The 17594-nt window shown below is 41.2% G+C and overlaps 1 protein-coding gene across 2 annotated transcripts in view; it reads right to left on the bottom strand.

Annotated features, from left to right (window-relative positions):
* TPM4 (tropomyosin 4) overlaps positions 1-11872 on the bottom strand; it is a 105775-nt gene extending 93903 nt beyond the window's left edge. For both annotated transcript variants that reach the window (XM_068233931.1, XM_068233930.1), the window contains exons 1-2: positions 11660-11872; positions 3631-3756 (exon numbers count right to left, since the gene is read on the bottom strand). In XM_068233931.1, coding sequence (XP_068090032.1) covers positions 3631-3756; positions 11660-11773 — 240 coding nt within the window. In that variant the 5' untranslated portion in view covers positions 11774-11872. The remainder of the gene's footprint in view (positions 1-3630; positions 3757-11659) is intronic.
* Between the last annotated feature and the right edge of the window lie 5722 nt (positions 11873-17594).

Here is a 17594-nt window from a genome sequence, read left to right as displayed (position 1 = left end):
GGGCCGTGCGCCGCACCGGATAGCGGTGATCGGGCGCGCGGCGGCGGCGATCGGGGTGCTGGCGCAGCTAGCAAAGTGCTAGCTGCGTCCAGCAAAAAAAAAATTAAGCAAATCGGCCCAGCAGGGCCTGAGTGGCACCCTCCGGCGGCTTACCCCGTGTCACACACGGGGTTACCGCTAAGGAGGTTAAAAGGCATTTTATTGACAAGATTAAAAATATCACCTAGAAGACTATGGAGAAAAAGTTAATTGCATATGGGCCTTTTTCTCCTAGGTTTTCACCTAGGTGATATTTTGACACCTATTGATAAAATGCATTTTATCAAAGCAGCAAGCAAGAAAATATTTAAAATAAATTTGATAGTACTTTTTCAACTTTTTGGGGTACTTTTTCAACTGTAAGGGCCTGTTTCCACTACACGCAGATTCTGCATGCATAAAACTGACTCCAATGAATGTCTATGGGCCTGTTTCCACTGAACGCGATTTTTCTGATGCAGATTTCCCATAGGCATTCATTGGAGTCAGTTTTCTGCATGCAGAATCTGAGTGTAGTGGAAACAGGCCTTAAAATGCTGAAAAGTTAGTTTAAAGAGAAGATGAAAATTATCTCTGAGGGTACATTTCCACTTGTGCGGCGCGATTTGCTCGCGAAAAACGTGTCAACGAATCCGCATGCGTTTGCGGACTCGTTGACGTTTCCATGCGGATTTTCACGCGGAATAGTTCGCGATTTTAACGACGAGATTTTAACATTGACATGGGTTTTTAAACAAAATCGCACGTGGAAACGCCGGGAAAACCGCAAGACTCAAGTGCTTGCGGTTTTCCTATTTAGTTACATGACCGACGATTCGCGTGCGGGTGTGCGGCTTGCGAATTCTGACGGCTCTGCTGTGCAGATTTTTTCTGCATAGCGAGCCGCACAGAATTCCTGACAAGTGGAAACGGCGCCATCCACTTGTATTGGTTGAGCGAATCTGCATGCAGGAAACGCATGCAAATTCGCTCTAGTGGAAACGAGCCCTCAGGCGATAACTCTGGGCCCATATGCAATTCACTTTTTCTCCTGACTTTTCTCCTATTGACAACTTGTCAATAAAATGCATTTGAAACCCCCCATCAAGCAAGAAAATACACATCAATTTGATAGTAAATTTTCTACTACTTAGGAGAAAACTTAGGAGAAAAAGTGAATTGCATATTGGCCCTGTAGTTTTCTCCCAGTAGAATATTTGTCATCTTCTGTTTAAAATAACCTTTCAGCACTCTTCAATTTAAAAAGTGCCAAACAATAGGTGAAAAGGTATTGTCAATATTATTCTGATTATTTTATTGATTGTTGGTGGCTTAACCAGTTCACCCCCAAGGGTTTTTACCGTAACGGACCAGAGCAATTTTCACCTGTCAGTGCTCCTCCCTTTTATTCCCTAATAACTTTATTACAACTTCTCACAAGAAAATGATCTATACCTCGTTTCTTTCACCACCAATTAAGCTTTCTGTGGGTAGTACATTTTGCTAAGAATTTTTTTATTCTAAATGCGTTTTAATGGGAAAAATACAAAAATAATGGAAAAAAATCATTATTTCTCAGATTTCAGCCATTATAGTTTTCAAATTAAACATTCTCTAGTGGATAAAACCAACTCATTTTATTTGCCCAGTTGTCCTGATTATTAAACCATTTAAATTGTGTCCCTATCACAATGTATGGCGACAATGTATTATTTTGAAATATAGGTGTTATTTTTCTGTTTGTTTTTTTTGTTGTTCTGGCCATAATTACAAGCCCCTATGTAATAAAGTAACGTACATTTTCCCACATAAAATATAGATTGAAAAAAGCTGAGTCCCTAAGGCAGCTATTTATTTATTTATTTGAAGATGATGTTTTTTACAAGGGTTTTTTTTTTTTGGGGGGGGGGGGGGGGTTGGAAGTGTAATGTATTAATTTATTAATACTGTGGATGTTCATATTGTGTATGTGCATGTATGTGTAATATACTTTTTGGCCACAAGATGGCGCTAGTGAACACTCTCCGTAATAGGAAGTGATCACTTTTTTTTTTTACACTTTATTAAACTTGTAACAATTTCCTGTTTTTGTGAATGGACGTAGCCTCCGTTCGCGGTTACGTCCATTCACTCCAGGCACTGCAATTGGGTAGAGGACTGCTCGGTCCTCTTTCCCAATCACATAGCATGGAAACCGGACGGTAATGGTGGCGGTAGCGGCGCGGACACGTGCGGAGCGGACACGTGCGGAGCGGCGGCGGGAACGCGCGACGTATTAAAACGTCATGTTGCCATTAATAGGCTAAAGCATGACGTTTTAATACGTATGCTTGCCATTAAATGGTTAAAAGGCATTTTAATTGATATCGTGTGAACATATCACCTAGGAGAAAATTTAGGAGAAAAACTGAATTAAATAAGGGCCCCTGGGCCCATATGCTATTAACTTTTCTCCTGAGTTTTCTCCTACCTGATATGTTTATACCTTGCCAGTAAAATGTCTTTTAAACCACTAGCAATGAAGAAAATACTCAAAATAGTTTTTACAGTACTTTTTGGTACTTTTTTCACTTGTATGGTGCTGAAAAATCATTGTAAAAAGAAGATGAAAAATTATCTTCTAGTAGAAAACTCAGGAGAAAAAGTTAATTGCATATGGGCCCTTATCAATAAAATTGCTTTGAAGCCATAAACGAGCAAGAAGATACTTAGAATATTTTGACAGTACTTGTGCCTACTTTTTTGTACTTTTTCAATTGCAGAGTGCTGAAAAGCTATTTTAAATAGAAGATGAAAAACGATCTCTTGAGAGAAAAGTTAGCAGCAAAAAGTGAATTGAATAAGAGCCTATGGCCTCAATTCACTAAACTTATCTCCTGTCTTTAATAACTCTTCTAGAGTTGTTACCATGGTGATAAGGCATGTAGTATTCAGGAAACATTTTACCTCAGGCAAGCCTAAAGTTAACTCTTCTGTCTTTAAATTAACTCTCCAATCCTTAAAATAACTCCAGAGTTAAAGACAGGCTGTTAATTAGCTGCATGTGAAAATAACTACAGAGGAGGTAAATTAACTACAGAGGAGGTAAATTAACTACAGAGGAGGTAAATTAACTACAGGAGAGTTAACTTAAGGAATGAAGAGGTAAGATAACGCTCTCATGTGTGGAGGTAAGTTTTCTCTTGCCTTATTATCTCTAGCATGATCTTAGTGAATTGAGGCCATTGTCAGTTCTTTGCCCCAGAGAAGAGAAGCCTGTCCTCACATGAGGTTTGGACACCTCCTATTTAAGGTGTTAGCAAGCCATTCTATTGCCAGCTGCCATTTGCAATTACAATTACAAATACCACCGGTCACTCAGGTATAATGTGATCTAACGTGATTACTGAGAGAGTTGGAAATCCTCTCCATGTGTCATCTAGTTCTGTAACTGCAATAAGGGGATGCATGTCTCTGCAGAAGACATGACTGCAAACCTTGCACTACAAAGTCCTTTGTGCCTCAGTTTTCTAGGAAATAAACACCACCATCATTTTATTTTCACATGGATATATATATGTGTGCGTGCGTGTTTCATGTGACATAAAACTGGTAAACTTTTTTCAGACTTACATCAGTAGCTTTTTTCTCTGCTTGTTCCAGTTTTTCCTGAGCATCCTTCAGGGCTTCAGAGTATTTATCCAGTTCATCTTCTGTTCCTTTCAGCTTCTTCTGCAGGGCTACCAATTCATCTTCCACCTGGGATGAACAATAACACAGTTACCAACCATGCATAATGTTTTCCCTATCAATGTTTTTGTGACAGGAGTCAAAGGTATTGAAACTTGCTCATGCCAAAGTCCTCTGGCTTCATTTCAAACATGTTGCAACTGTATCTCCACACTGCAGTATGAGGATTCCTGCGTTATGTGTTCATGCACTTTACAGTTTATAATACCAAAAAAGGAAAACCATCCTTGATTGCACAATGTGTGGAGATTCAGAATTAACATACTGTGATTTTCAAGCAATCTCTGCTAGTCTGTTCTATTATTTTAACATATCAGTCATCTATAGTTCACCTTGCACATTTTAATCGATATTATTTTTAACAGCCATTTCGCAGGCTATACCCGCTTCCAGAGGCAATGACATGAACATGGACAGTTCAATGTGACCTCACACTAAAAGTATGTCTGCGTTCTTAACAACTTCTCCACCCTTTCTGCAGTGCCTTTTAAAAAAACAACTATTATGCAGAAACCTCAAACACCAAAATGTCTTAAGAATTCTACTTTAAGAAGTACAACCGAGTTTGTGACTATAGCCTGCCCCTTGTCCATCCACCTGACCTTATCTTAGCTTCGATATTGGAGCAACAAATATGGCTTTGTAGAATAGGACTACACTCACCCAGTTGAGTACAAATGTATATCCAAATAGGTGAATGGAGGTGTGGCTTAATGGATAGCGCCATGCTCCCTGCTTGCCCACCTGACTACAGGCTAGCTTCTGCCCAATGCATGGTTAGATGGGCAGGCAGGGACATGGTTATGGCCACCACCTGTACACCTATACCACAAAGTACAGAGCACAAATACCGTAAATGTCAAAGATTTCTACAGATTCATTTTTTTTTAAACCAGTTCAATAGTAAGGATGAAAAAGCCATAGAGAATCAAACCTACCCCTCAGCAGGCACTGTTTCATGTGTGACACAGGATAGCTTTAAGCAGTTATAACATTTTTCTTTCCAGAATTCTTGACTGCACTTCTTTTGATTTGTAAGGTTCTAGGTTTACCACATACAATGCTGTGGAAGTGCAGGAAACCAGAACAAATAATCTAAATTGGTCGTCACTTTTTTTCAGGTTGTCAATTTTTTCAGGTACACGGGTGTGCAGTTTAGCAGGTACTCATGTGGTCACACCAAATGTTGCTTTTATGTATATTGATTTCTATCTGTGTTTATTAGTACACTTTCTATGAATTTTTTGGGGGATAAATTAAATGTATAGATCTATTATCTGACCACTGTAGTTCTTTGTTCTGTGTTATAAAAATAGCCTGACTGACACAGAGCTTGAAGGGCAACGTAATCCTCCCTCTGAAGTGTTTTATTAAGTTCTGTCTATTGATGCACAGTCTAAACATATTGCTACACCAAAATGGAATTACTTGTTAAACTGAACAACTGGCTGATCCTTTTCACCCCAATGCAAATACAATTACTAATCCATTGCATATTAAAACCAGGAGTGATCTCACATTTTAATGTCACTAAATCTCCCTAAGGCTGCAGTGATGCCTTTCAGACTTCTGTGTGGTCACTTAATTCCCACTATTGTTCTTGCGATTATGTGTGGTAAAAATTAGCTGGATGACTGACTCGGAGGGGACTGTAGCACAAAGATAGCCAGTCACTGAGCACAGCTGTAGTGTGATCCCCAGCTATGAGGGAGATTCCTTAGTGCTTAATGCCATCTCTTGCATCCACACATTAGGGGCCCATTCTGCATGAAAGGTTGACAGTTAACTCCTCTATTACCATGGATCTAATCAAATCAAGCAAAACTATAAACATATATTATAAATATCCAGAACTTTTTACTTTAAAGCAGAGTGGCACGATTACATCTTTTATCCACATTATCCCTGTGTTGTTAGATATCTTCACTTTATTAGGCACCCAGTGTGGATATGCTGGCTTTTACTCCTCAAACATTGCAGATCATGGATACAGTGAGCTGGAGTGGAATATGGACAGGAAAAGGATGCCTGATGACTCTCATAAAACCACTAGGTAAGAGTAAAGTCTCGTACACACATGCAACTATTCCGGCCAACTAAACTTGGTCTGTTGGATGATAGGCGTGTGCATGCTGGCAAAAGACAAGATGTCCAACTGATAACAGGTGGTTTGAAACTTATAAAGAAACAGGCAAAGGATACCGCTCCACTGTACCGTAGCAGACAGTGCAGGAACACAGGCAGCCGGGCCCAGGTAATCAGGATAAGGAAGAAAGGTCCGCACTAATGTCTCCAAAATCGATGAATCGATATATTTATTGAGGACGTATCTAGACATGGGCCACGCCCTGCCTCTCACGCCCCGCCTCTCACTGTTCCATCCCCTTTTTAAACCTCACTGAGAGAGCTGAAAAATTGACTATGATTAAGGACCTGGTGTCCGAAAGATGTTAGTCAAGTGTCTTCTGTATGTCTGGATACGTCCTCAATAAATATATCGATTCATCGATTTTGGAGACATTAGTGTGGACCTTTCTTCCTTATCCTGGTTTGAAACTTGTTGTTTTTTTAATGCTGACTTGTTGGTGTAATCAAAAAAAAAAACCCTCTGGGGGATACTTACCTTGGGAGGGGAAAGTCTCTGGATCGTAACGAGGCTTCCCCATCCTCCTCCAACACTCTGTTTCCTCCGTTGAAGCCACCGAACACCAGGGAGGAAAACTAGCACAGATGCAGTAGTGGCTCTCTGATCGGGTGCAGGCGAAAATAGCCAAGCCTAAATCGGGTCCTTTCTACTGCACAGGTGCGAGTCGCCTGCACCTGTGCAGTAGAGCCCACTTGATCGTGCTCGGCTGTGCTGGAGCCGAGTAAGGTAAATATTGCAGGTACTACTGCCCCACAGCCGACACATGCTGTTGGCTGTGGTTTCGGGGGAGCCATCGCTGGTACGGAGGGGGAGAGGAGGACAGGGAAAGCCACATTAAGATTCAGATACTCCCCCCTCCCAAGGTAAGTATCCCCAGAGTGTTTTTCTTTTAGTTACAGTATCTCTTTAAATGAGTTGCTTCTTTAGTTGATCAGTGTGTGTGTACTTGTCATGTGAACATCAAGTTGTGCAACTGATCAAGTTGTGCGGTCGGTTGTGCATGAAGTTGCATGTATGTATGAGCCTTTAATTTGGTATTTCTCAATAGGAAATGTCTATCTAAGTTTGTTAAGATTTGGCGGATGGTTAGATACCTCAATTATTCCTGATACTGATCTGTATAGAGATCCTGTAGACTTATAACCCCAACTCTTCTGTCATGCTTAAGGTGCATACACACGCACGACAACAGCCAACGACGGGTCCGTCGGAACCTCCCGCTGGGCGGGTTTTCAGCAGACTGTAGTGCGTGTGTGCGCACTGCCGGCGGACTGATAAGGCTGTTCCTGAACGATCCGCCGGGCGGATCATTCAGGAACAGCCTTATCAGTCCGCAGACAGTGCGCACACACGCACTACAGTCTGCTGAAAACCCGCCCAGCGGGAGGTGCCGACGGACCCGTCGTTGGCTTCTGTCATGTGTACGCACCTTTATCCTAATCTAGCTGGAGATTTGACTATCCTTGTTATACTGTGAAGGGTATTGTATATACAGTGTATATACAGTGGTGTGAAAAACTATTTGCCCCCTTCCTGATTTCTTATTCTTTTGCATGTTTGTCACACTTAAATTGTTCTGCTCATCAAAAACCGTTAACTATTAGTCAAAGATAACATAATTGAACACAAAATGCAGTTTTAAATGATGGTTTTTATTATTTAGTGAGAAAAATAACTCAAAACCTACATGGCCCTGTGTGAAAAAGAAATTGCCCCCTGAACCTAATAACTGGTTGGGCCACCCTTAGCAGCAATAACTGCAATCAAGCATTTGCGATAACTTGCAACGAGTCTTTTACAGCGCTCTGGAGGAATTTTGGCCCACTCATCTTTGCAGAATAGTTGTAATTCAGCTTGATTTGAGGGTTTTCTAGCATGAACCGCCTTTTTAAGGTCATGCCACAACATCTCAATAGGATTCAGGTCAGGACTTTGACTAGGCCACTCCAAAGTCTTCATTTTGTTTTTCTTCAGCCATTCAGAGGTGGATTTGTTAGTGTGTTTTGGGTCATTGTCCTGCTGCAGCACCCAAGATCGCTTCAGCTTGAGTTGACGAACAGATGGCCGGACATTCTCCTTCAGGATTTTTTGGTAGACAGTAGAATTCATGGTTCCATCTATCACAGCAAGCCTTCCAGGTCCTGAAGCAGCAAAACAACCCCAGACCATCACACTACCACCACCATATTTTACTGTTGGTATGATGTTCTTTTGCTGAAATGCTGTGTTACTTCTACGCCAGATGTAACCGAACACGCACCTTCCAAAAACTTCAACTTTTGTCTCGTCGGTCCACAAGGTATTTTCCCAAAAGTCTTGTCAATCATTGAGATGTTTTTTTAGCAAAATTGAGACGAGCCTTAATGTTCTTTTTGCTTAAAAGTGGTTTGCGCCTTGGATATCTGCCATGCAGACCGTTTTTGCCCAGTCTCTTTCTTATGTTGGAGTCGTGAACAATGACCTTAATTGAGGCAAGTGAGGCCTGCAGTTCTTTAGATGTTGTCCTGATGTCTTTTGTGGCCTCTCGGATGAGTTTTCTCTGCGCTCTTGGGGTAATTTTGGTCGGCCAGCCACTCCTGGGAAGGTTCATCACTGTTCCATGTTTTTGCCATTTGTGGATAATGGCTCTCACTGTGGTTCGCTGGAGTCCCAAAGCTTTAGAAATGGCTTTATAACCTTTACCAGACTGATAGATCTCAATTACAGTACTTTGTTCTCATTTGTTCCTGAATTTCTTTGGATCTTGGCATGATGTCTAGCTTTTAAGGTGCTTTTGGTCTACTTCCCTGTGTCCGATAGCTCCTATTTAAGTGATTTCTTGATTGAAACAGGTGTGGCAGTAATCAGGCCTGGGGGTGACTACAGAAATTGAACTCAGGTGTGATAAACCACAGTTAAGTTATTTTTTAACAAGGGGGGCAATCACTTTTTCACACAGGGCCATGGAGATTTGGAGGTTTTTTTTCTCACTAAATAATAAAAACCATCATTTAAAACTGCATTTTGTGTTCAATTATGTTATCTTTGACTAGTAGTTAACGGTTTTTGATGAGCAAAAACATTTAGGTGTGACAAACATGCAAAAGAATAAGAAATCAGGAAGGGGGCAAATAGTTTTTCACACCAATATATATATATATATATATATATATATATATATATATATATATATATATATATATATATATATACTGCTGTATACACTTGTTTACACTTTGTAAGTGTATGCTTAAATGTTGTATACTTTATCTGTTATTGTATGCAGTGTTTTGCAGTCTTTTTTTGTAACACTTTTCTTACAATAGTGCCTTTTGACTTTATTCTCTAAAGGCAGGTACACACTATGCAATTTTTACTTTAGATCCTATTTCCAATCAAGAATAAGATTGGATTAGGCTAAAAATTGTACAGCCTTCCGATTGACAGCGACCGACTCCAGCTTAAAATCTCTTTCTGGATTGTAAACAGATTGTACATGCTGGAAAATATTGATCAAAATACCAGCCAATCGTTCCTTGTGTATGTCATTTCGATCCATTTTTGATTGTTATCTAATCAGAAACATGATCACAAGTCTGATTGGAATTAGGAAAAATTGCATAAATGTATATGCTGCTTCTTTTATAGCCGACCAATGTCAGATTTGAATATCGATCTGATCCATCAAATAGGATCTTAAGTTAAAATTGCATGGTGTGTACCCAGCCTAAGTCTCGATTCACACTATGTCAGAGTGGCAGCATATCTGTATAGTATGGATACGCTGTACCATTCCAGAGACTGTCACATTAAGATTCAGAAGCAGAAACATCTATACAGCCATAGAATACACTCCCTTCTATATGGAATTCCTTAAGTTTATGGAATCACATTGCAGAGATCTGAACACTTGGCTAAGTATCAACTTTAAACTCTTGGCTGAACTTTTTTTACCAAATAAGGAAGGGAATTTGCTATTTCAGCCACAAGTAGGCATAAACTACATTACAAAGAAAAATGGTTTTAGTACCTTGCGCTGCATGGCTGTCCGAAGCAGTGCACAGAAAAGACTGATAGCTGGGAAAGGCTTCAGATCAATCTCCTATATTGTTACTGCATTTTAAACCCAGAAAGTAATATAGTTACTGTATGCAGTGCTTCCTTTATGTGAGTGTGGTATGTGTCTGTTCCTTTACCTCAGAAGCTCTACCTTTGGCCTGGAAATCTGAGGGTCCTGTGCAGCTTCATAACTATTCCCAGCATAATACTCTCCTGGATGGACAGAGAGCCCTGATGTTGTATCTAGCCTCTGCTGGAACCCACACACAGCGCAGGAGTCTGTTTGCTTACACTGTACACAGGGGGGATAAGGAATAAAGGAATATAAACAAATCTCTCTCTCTCTCTCTCTCTCTCTCTCTCTCTCTCTCTCTCTCTCTCTCTTTATCTATCTATCTATCTATCTATCTATCTATCTATCTATCTATATATATATATATATATATGTATTTATATAGTGCTGACATCTTCTGCTGCGCTTTACAGAGTATATCTAGTCTTGTCACTTAACTGTCCCTCAGAGGAGCTCACAGTCTAATCCCTACCATAGTCATATGTCTATTGTAGTCTATGGCCAATTTTAGGTGGAACCCAATTAAGTTAACTGGATATTTTTGGGATGTGGGAGGAAACCGGAGTGCCCACAGGAAACCCACAAAGACACAGGGAGTACCTACAAACGCATGGCAGATTATATATATATATATATATATATATATATATATATATATATATATATATATATATATATATATATATATATAAATATGATGTTATGGAGCAGAATTAAGCTAGTTTTAAACCAGTTTTCTTTTCATTTTGCTATTTATTTTATTAAATTTCCATTTGTGAGTAGGGGGAAGGTGAGATAAAATGCTATTTGGATGCAAATCAAATGCAGCTGAAAGGTGAATGATATGTATGGATGCACACTTACCCTTAGGAACCCCTCAAACATAACAGACGTTATGTGCAATTTCTGTTTAGGTACATTTGTGTTTGTCGCACATCTAATGCAAGTCAATGGTATTACATTGACTTGTGTTGTGCGATTTTTTTGGATGCAATTTTTCTTCAGTGAAAAATTACCTGCGTGTATGCTTTTTTTTTTTTTTTTTTTTTACAAAACGGATATGGATTTTCACATAATATAAGTCAATGGAAATGCCAAAAAATCATATTTGTTATGAAAAAATTGCATTTGATTTTAAGTAAATTGATACATTATTATGTAAATTAACTTAATTGATATGCACAGCAAAATTGCATTCCAAAAAATCGCATACAAATTTGATAGAACAAAAGAAGAATCAAAACCAAAACATCGCAGAATCGCAAATACGGAAAAATGCAGCAGAAAAATCGCACCATAAAATTTGTTATACACTATTTACATTCTTCACCTGACATTGACTAATATTTGCATCCAGCTTCTCTGTGTTACAAAATACATATCCTAACAACTCAGATCCATGAAATACCATAGGGATAATTGGAAGCAAAGGCAGGAGCTGAAGTATGTATGTATGTGACACTGGGGAAGTTGAAAAACAAGAGGAAAACATTGAAAAGAAAACTTTTAAGTGAGTTGTAGGAAGTAATGTAATTATTTGGAATGATCTGTGCTTAATATAATATAACAGGATTATGAGATCATAAAAGTACTGTTGCAGATATGAAGGTATAGGTGGCTATCTAATCACACACAGGTTCCTGTCAAAAAAGTACCTGTTTGCACTTGTCCTCAGCTGCCTTTTTATCTGCTTCAGCTTGCTCTGCTCGGTCTATGGCATTCTCCTTATCCAGCTTCAGCATCTGCATCTTCTTCTTAATTGCTTCCATCCTGGCTGGTTAGTTTGCAGGCTGTCTGCAGAGATGAAATGAGCAGGACTTGATGCAGGAGAAGGTTCTCTGAACTGAGCAGAGCAAAACTGGAGGAGGATACTCTACAGGCAGTTTTAAACTCACAAAGAACATAATTGGATGCTTTAGTCCCCCGAGATACCACAAGACTTTCATTTACATCCTTTCCAAGGAGAGACTTGGATTCATTTCAACTATCAAATCCACAGCCCTTAACCAGTCACCTTATTTGGGATTGATTTTGCTGTAAAGGAGAAAAGAAAAGATTTAGTTTCCATTTTTAACTTTCTGACAACAGCAATGGTGCTGGCAAATGAATGTAGGGCACAGATAACACTTATTAGCATATCTGGGTATATTTATACAGTGCAATCAGCTGCTGTGTTCAAAGAGTAGCTACACAGTGTCCCTGAGTACAAAAATACAAAAGCAAATTGCATTGAGATACCTCTGGTCATTATTCCTTGCATATAATCTAATTTCATTGTAATAGTTATAATCTAAGAACACACATGCATTTATTAAAGTTGATAGTAGTAGACCAGTACACTTTCTTATGCCTTAATATTATAAACACACGTCAGTTAAAATGAATATCAGACAAATTAGGGCACAGAGTTGTCTTGTTTTAAAAATCTACCTTCAAATTAAGTTCTGTAGAAGAGATCACAGGGGTTTCAGCAGATCTGTATCGAGAGATTATTAGGGCAGCCATTACTCATCTTGTCCTAAAAATGGCAGCTGCCAGGCTGGTATAGCTCTCAGCTGTGCCTTTTTTTAGAGGGACAGTGCCTCTTCAGGACCCAAAAACCCCTGTCTGTCTGTCAGTCTTTCTTTCCTATATGTTTATTTTTTTGTCCCGCTTTCAGGACTTGATGTACAGATCCTTGTCACTATATACATATCTCTAAATTTTTTAGATGACTCTACACTTACAGCAAACTTGTGACTTTATAAAAAAGATAGATATCTACCTCAGTAGAGGCAAGAGTCTGGATCCTCCACAGGCTTCCCTGATCCTTCTTTAGCCCACCACTGGTCGGTAAGACCCACTTCTTCTCAGCTGTGCTCCTGTCCATGAGCAAGCTTGACCGCACTGCGCAGTCGCACTGTAGGCCTGCACCTGTGCAGATGGTCCTAGCGCTGGAACAGCGACCTCAAGGGGGGTGGTTGAAGCCTCTGTATTATCCACAGGCTTCCCTTTACTGAAGTGAGTATCTAACGTTCCCTCCTAATTTGTCTTCAGGTACAATTTAATTTCTGTCCCCTAAATTGATATATTGCTTATTTTCAAAGTAGCTGATGGCCCTGCCTTGCCCGGATATGTATTTGGCTGGTGTTGGCTCCACACGCTTTTTCTAACCCTTATACACAATTACTCAATGACCTAGTTTGTGAGCTTTGCAGTCTTTGGCATCAATAATTTGCACTGAAATGAAACAAATCTGGTTGGTTGTGGCTCCATTCCTTTTCTTGGTCACACAATGACCAACTGTACCAGGTTTGAAGCTTGTGCCATTAACAGTGCAAGAATGGCAGCAATTAAATATTCCCCTTGAAAATCAATAGGTGAATTTTTATTGGCTTTTGTAGGCTCCACCCACTTTTCTGAATATTAATCCCAGTCACCCAGTGACTAACTGTGCCAAGTTTGAAAACCCTACCATTAACAGTGTAAGAATGGCTACAGTTTACATTTTCCCAGTGAAATTTGTATTTGTCTTCGCCCACTGATGGCCCCACGTTGCCCGGGTATGTATTTGGCTGGTTTGCTGCGCCCACTTTTTCTAACCCTAACACACAATTACTCAATTACTCAATGACCAAGTTTGTGAGCTTTGCAGTCTTTGGCATGAATAATTTGCATTGAAATGAAACAAATCTGATTGGTTGTTTGTGGCTCCACCCCCTTTTCTGAATTTGAACCAAAGTCACCCAATGACCAACTGTGCCAGGTTTGAGGCTTGTGCCATTAACAGTGCAATAATGGCAGCAATTAAATATTTCCATTGAAAATCAATAGGTGAATTTTGATTAGATTTTGTAGGCTCCACCCACTTCTCTGAATATTTACCCCAGTCACCCAGTGACCAACTGTGCAAAGTTTGAAAACCCTGCCATTAACAGTATAAGAATGGCTGCGGTTGAATTTTTCCCAGGGAAATTTGTATTTGTCTTTGCCCACTTTTTGGTTATGGGGATAAAAAATATCCTATATGTTATTCCAGGTAATGTACTATGTGTGTGCCAAATTGCATTCAAATCCGTTCAGCCATTGTTGCGTGATTGAGTAACAAACATCCAAACTTTTGCATTTATAATATTAGTGAGATGTTAAAGGTAACCTAAACTGAGAGGGATATGGATGTTTCCTTTTAAACAATACCAGTTGCTGGTCTGTCCTGATTTCTCTGGCTGCAGTAGTGGCTTAAACACACACCTGAAACAAGCAGGCAGCTAATCCAGTCTGACTTCAGTCAGAGCACATGATCTGCATGCTTGTTCAGGGGCTGTGAATGAAAGTATTAGAGACACAGGATCAGCAGGAGAGTCAGGCAACTGGTATTATTTTAAAAGGAAAAATCCATATCCTTCTCAGTTTAGGTTCCCTTTTTTTAATTTGAAAGAAAAATAGTAACAATAAAAGTTTTTTTTAAGATTATAAAACTGCACCTGTGGATTTATGTTGTGCGTGACTAACAGTGTGGCACAGAAGGTGTGGAAGGGGGCATGTTCTAATGGGGTTCCATTTTTTTATCTCCCACATTTGGGAAGTATACTTGATTGCCGTTTGGCTTCATTAGCCTCAAGTCACCCTTGTGCAATAAGCATGTAGTTTAGTCATACCATCTGATCTGTATACTGGTTCTGGGTCTATGTGCTGGTAGGGTTGAGCTTTCAGATCGGAACAGTTTCAAGTTCCAACGATCCGCAGTGGATTTCAGCCATTTCTAGTCAAATCGCGAAACTCAGAATTTTCTAACACCTGGAGGGGGGCATGGATGAGTGGGATAGATGCCAAAAGTCCCGAGGAAATGGATTTGACGCAAAGCAGCGTTTTAAGGGCAGAAATCACATTGAATGCTAAATTGCAGGACTAAAGTGCTTTAACCACTTGACGACCAGGGATTTTTTCAGTGATCGGTGCTGCGTGGGCTCTACAGCCCGCAGCACCGATCAGGAGTGCAGCAGAGCGATCAGACTACCCCCCTTTTTTCCCCACTAGGGGGATGTCCTGCTGGGGGGGTCTGATCGCCGCCGGCTGCATTTGCTTAGCGAGGGGGGCTCTTCAAAGCCCCCCTCCGCAGCGTTCTCCACCCTCTCGCCCGCTCCCTTCCTCTCCCTTCCTCTCTGAGCGGCGCAGGACGGATATCCGTCCTGCGCCTGATAGGATAGGCTTCTGCCTATAAGATGCCGACAATCCCCGGCCAATCAGAGGCCGGGGATCGCCGATCTACTTCACGGCGCTGCTGTGCAGCAGCGCCGTATGATGTAAACAGCGGGGATTTCTTCCCCGCGTGTTTACATTTTGCCAGCGAGCCGCGATCGGCGGCTCTCCGGCTGTTCACGGAGACACCCTCCGTGAACTGACATGGAGCGGCCGTTTCCATGGAAACCCTCAGACAACCAGTTTACGCCAATCGGCGTTAGCTGGTCGTCAAGAGGTTAAAACATCTTGCATGTGTATACATCAATCAGGGAGTGTAATTAGAGTACTGCTTCACACTGACACACCAAACTCACAGCTGTTTGCGTAGTGACGGCCGTGCTGGACTGGTGCGCACCATGGCGATAGCGGGTTTTCATGCACATATGGTCGCCAGGCTGAGGTAGCTCAATGATAGAACAACAGTGACTGTCCAGCTGATCAAATTTGGTCTGTCCACAATGAAGCAACGACTTTATTATCTTCTTGTATGTAGGTAGGTGCCCCAGTATAGGTAGGTAGGCATATGTAGGTGCCCCAGTAGTTAGCTAGGCATAGGTAGGAATCCCAGTATAAGTAGGTAGGCATAGGTAGGAGTCCCAGTATAAGTAGGTAGGTATAGGTAGGAGTCCCAGTATAGGTAGATAGGCATAGGTAGGTGCCCCAGTAGTTAGCTAGGCATAGGTAGGAGACCCAGTATAGGTAGGTAGGCATAGGTAGGAGTCCCAGTATAGGTCTATAGGCATAGGTAGGTGCCCCATCAGTTAGCTAGGCATAGGTAGGAGTCCCAGTATAGGTAGGTGTCCCAGTATAGGTAGATAGGCATAGGTAGGTGCCCCAGTAGTTAGCTAGGCATAGGTAGGAGACCCAGTATAGGTAGGTAGGCATAGGTAGATGTTCCTGTATAGGTAAGTAGGTGCCCCAGTAGTTAGGTAGGCATAGGTAGGTGTCCCAGTATAGATAGTTAGGCGGGCCTGGCTGGCACAGTAATAGCAATTACCAAGGTCCAGCTGGAACAGATAGGGCTGTATAATGCAGTGTCAGTGGGCAACACAAAAAAAAAACACATCAGGAGAACTTTAGCTCTCAAAAGAGCTGTTGAGGGGTGCTAGTTTAGCAATAACAATCAGCCAGGAGCAAGCTAACAAGCCTACAAGAGCCTAACTAATCTTTCCCTATGAGAGTCTGCCAGCAGCTGTCCCTTCTCTAAGTAATGCAGGCACACGAGTGAGTGTAAAGCCCGGGGCTGCCTGCCTTTTATAAGGGGGGAGTGGCTCCAGGAGAGAGTGTAGCCTAATTGGCTACAATGTGCCTGCTGACTGTGATGTAGAGGGTCAAAATTGACCCTAATGGCACACTATGGGGGTGAATCAGACTTCCACAAAAGTTCACCTTCGCTGGCGAATGTGAACCACTGGAAGTTTGCCTGGAACCGTTCGCAGGCGAACCGTTCGGGCCATCTCTATTCCTGAGGACGTAACTAAAGCAGCGGTTGCCATTAGTTACGCTCCTACCTGTTAGTCTTGTCTATGTCAGTGTGAATGTTTGCCGTCGCTGGGGCAGCAACTAGATTGGCAAAGCATTCCGTCTATCTGTCTGTTGTTCGTCTTGTTAATTGTTATTACTTGTGCTTTAGCTAGTTTCTTGATAGATAGATATATATAAATCTGCGATATATATTTATCCGTTAGTTGAGCCATTTGTTATTTTTCTGAATTAACGTGTATGACCTTAGCCTGTTACCGACTACGTCTGTTGTGTATTGTATCACATATCATCTAGCGTGATAGGCGATATCGGAAGCCCAGAGCTGCAGTTGCTCTGGGCAATCTTGCTCCCTTGTTCATTACTCCTGTGGCCACCTGTGGAGCCTCTTCCATTACCCAGCTACATAGTCTTGAGCACACATGCTGACTCAGAAAGTATACCCCCCAAGTATTACAGCCACTTAACTTGGTATATGAAAATTGGTTAGAAAACCAAGAATTTTCAGAGTAAAGTGTCTATAAAATGGCCGCAGGTTAATCCTCGGTCTCCGGAGGCCACAGTAAAGTTGCAAAACAAGCGTTTTCTTTCATGAATGGTGGGATCATGGCATACCCTCTCCTTGACTCTAGATCCATGTGAAAAATTGCTCTCTCTGTAATTCTAGTGTGGCCACCGTGGATCGGGGATTACCCGGCGGCCATTTTGTTGACATCACTGTGTGCCGAAAGTTCTTGTTTTTGATGCCAATGTTCGGGTTTTCAGCCATTGCAATACAAATTACAGCGGCTGTCTAAGGCCCTTCAGCACTAGTATCTTCTGAGGAGGTCCCACCGCCGCACACCCGCTGATGTCCCATCATTGAATGGCCGTAGACAGCCTCTGCAA

Source organism: Hyperolius riggenbachi, chromosome 1, assembly GCF_040937935.1.
Source record: "Hyperolius riggenbachi isolate aHypRig1 chromosome 1, aHypRig1.pri, whole genome shotgun sequence".
In the NCBI taxonomy this organism is placed as follows: Eukaryota; Metazoa; Chordata; class Amphibia; order Anura; family Hyperoliidae; genus Hyperolius; species Hyperolius riggenbachi.
This window is presented reverse-complemented; position numbering and strand designations above follow the sequence as displayed.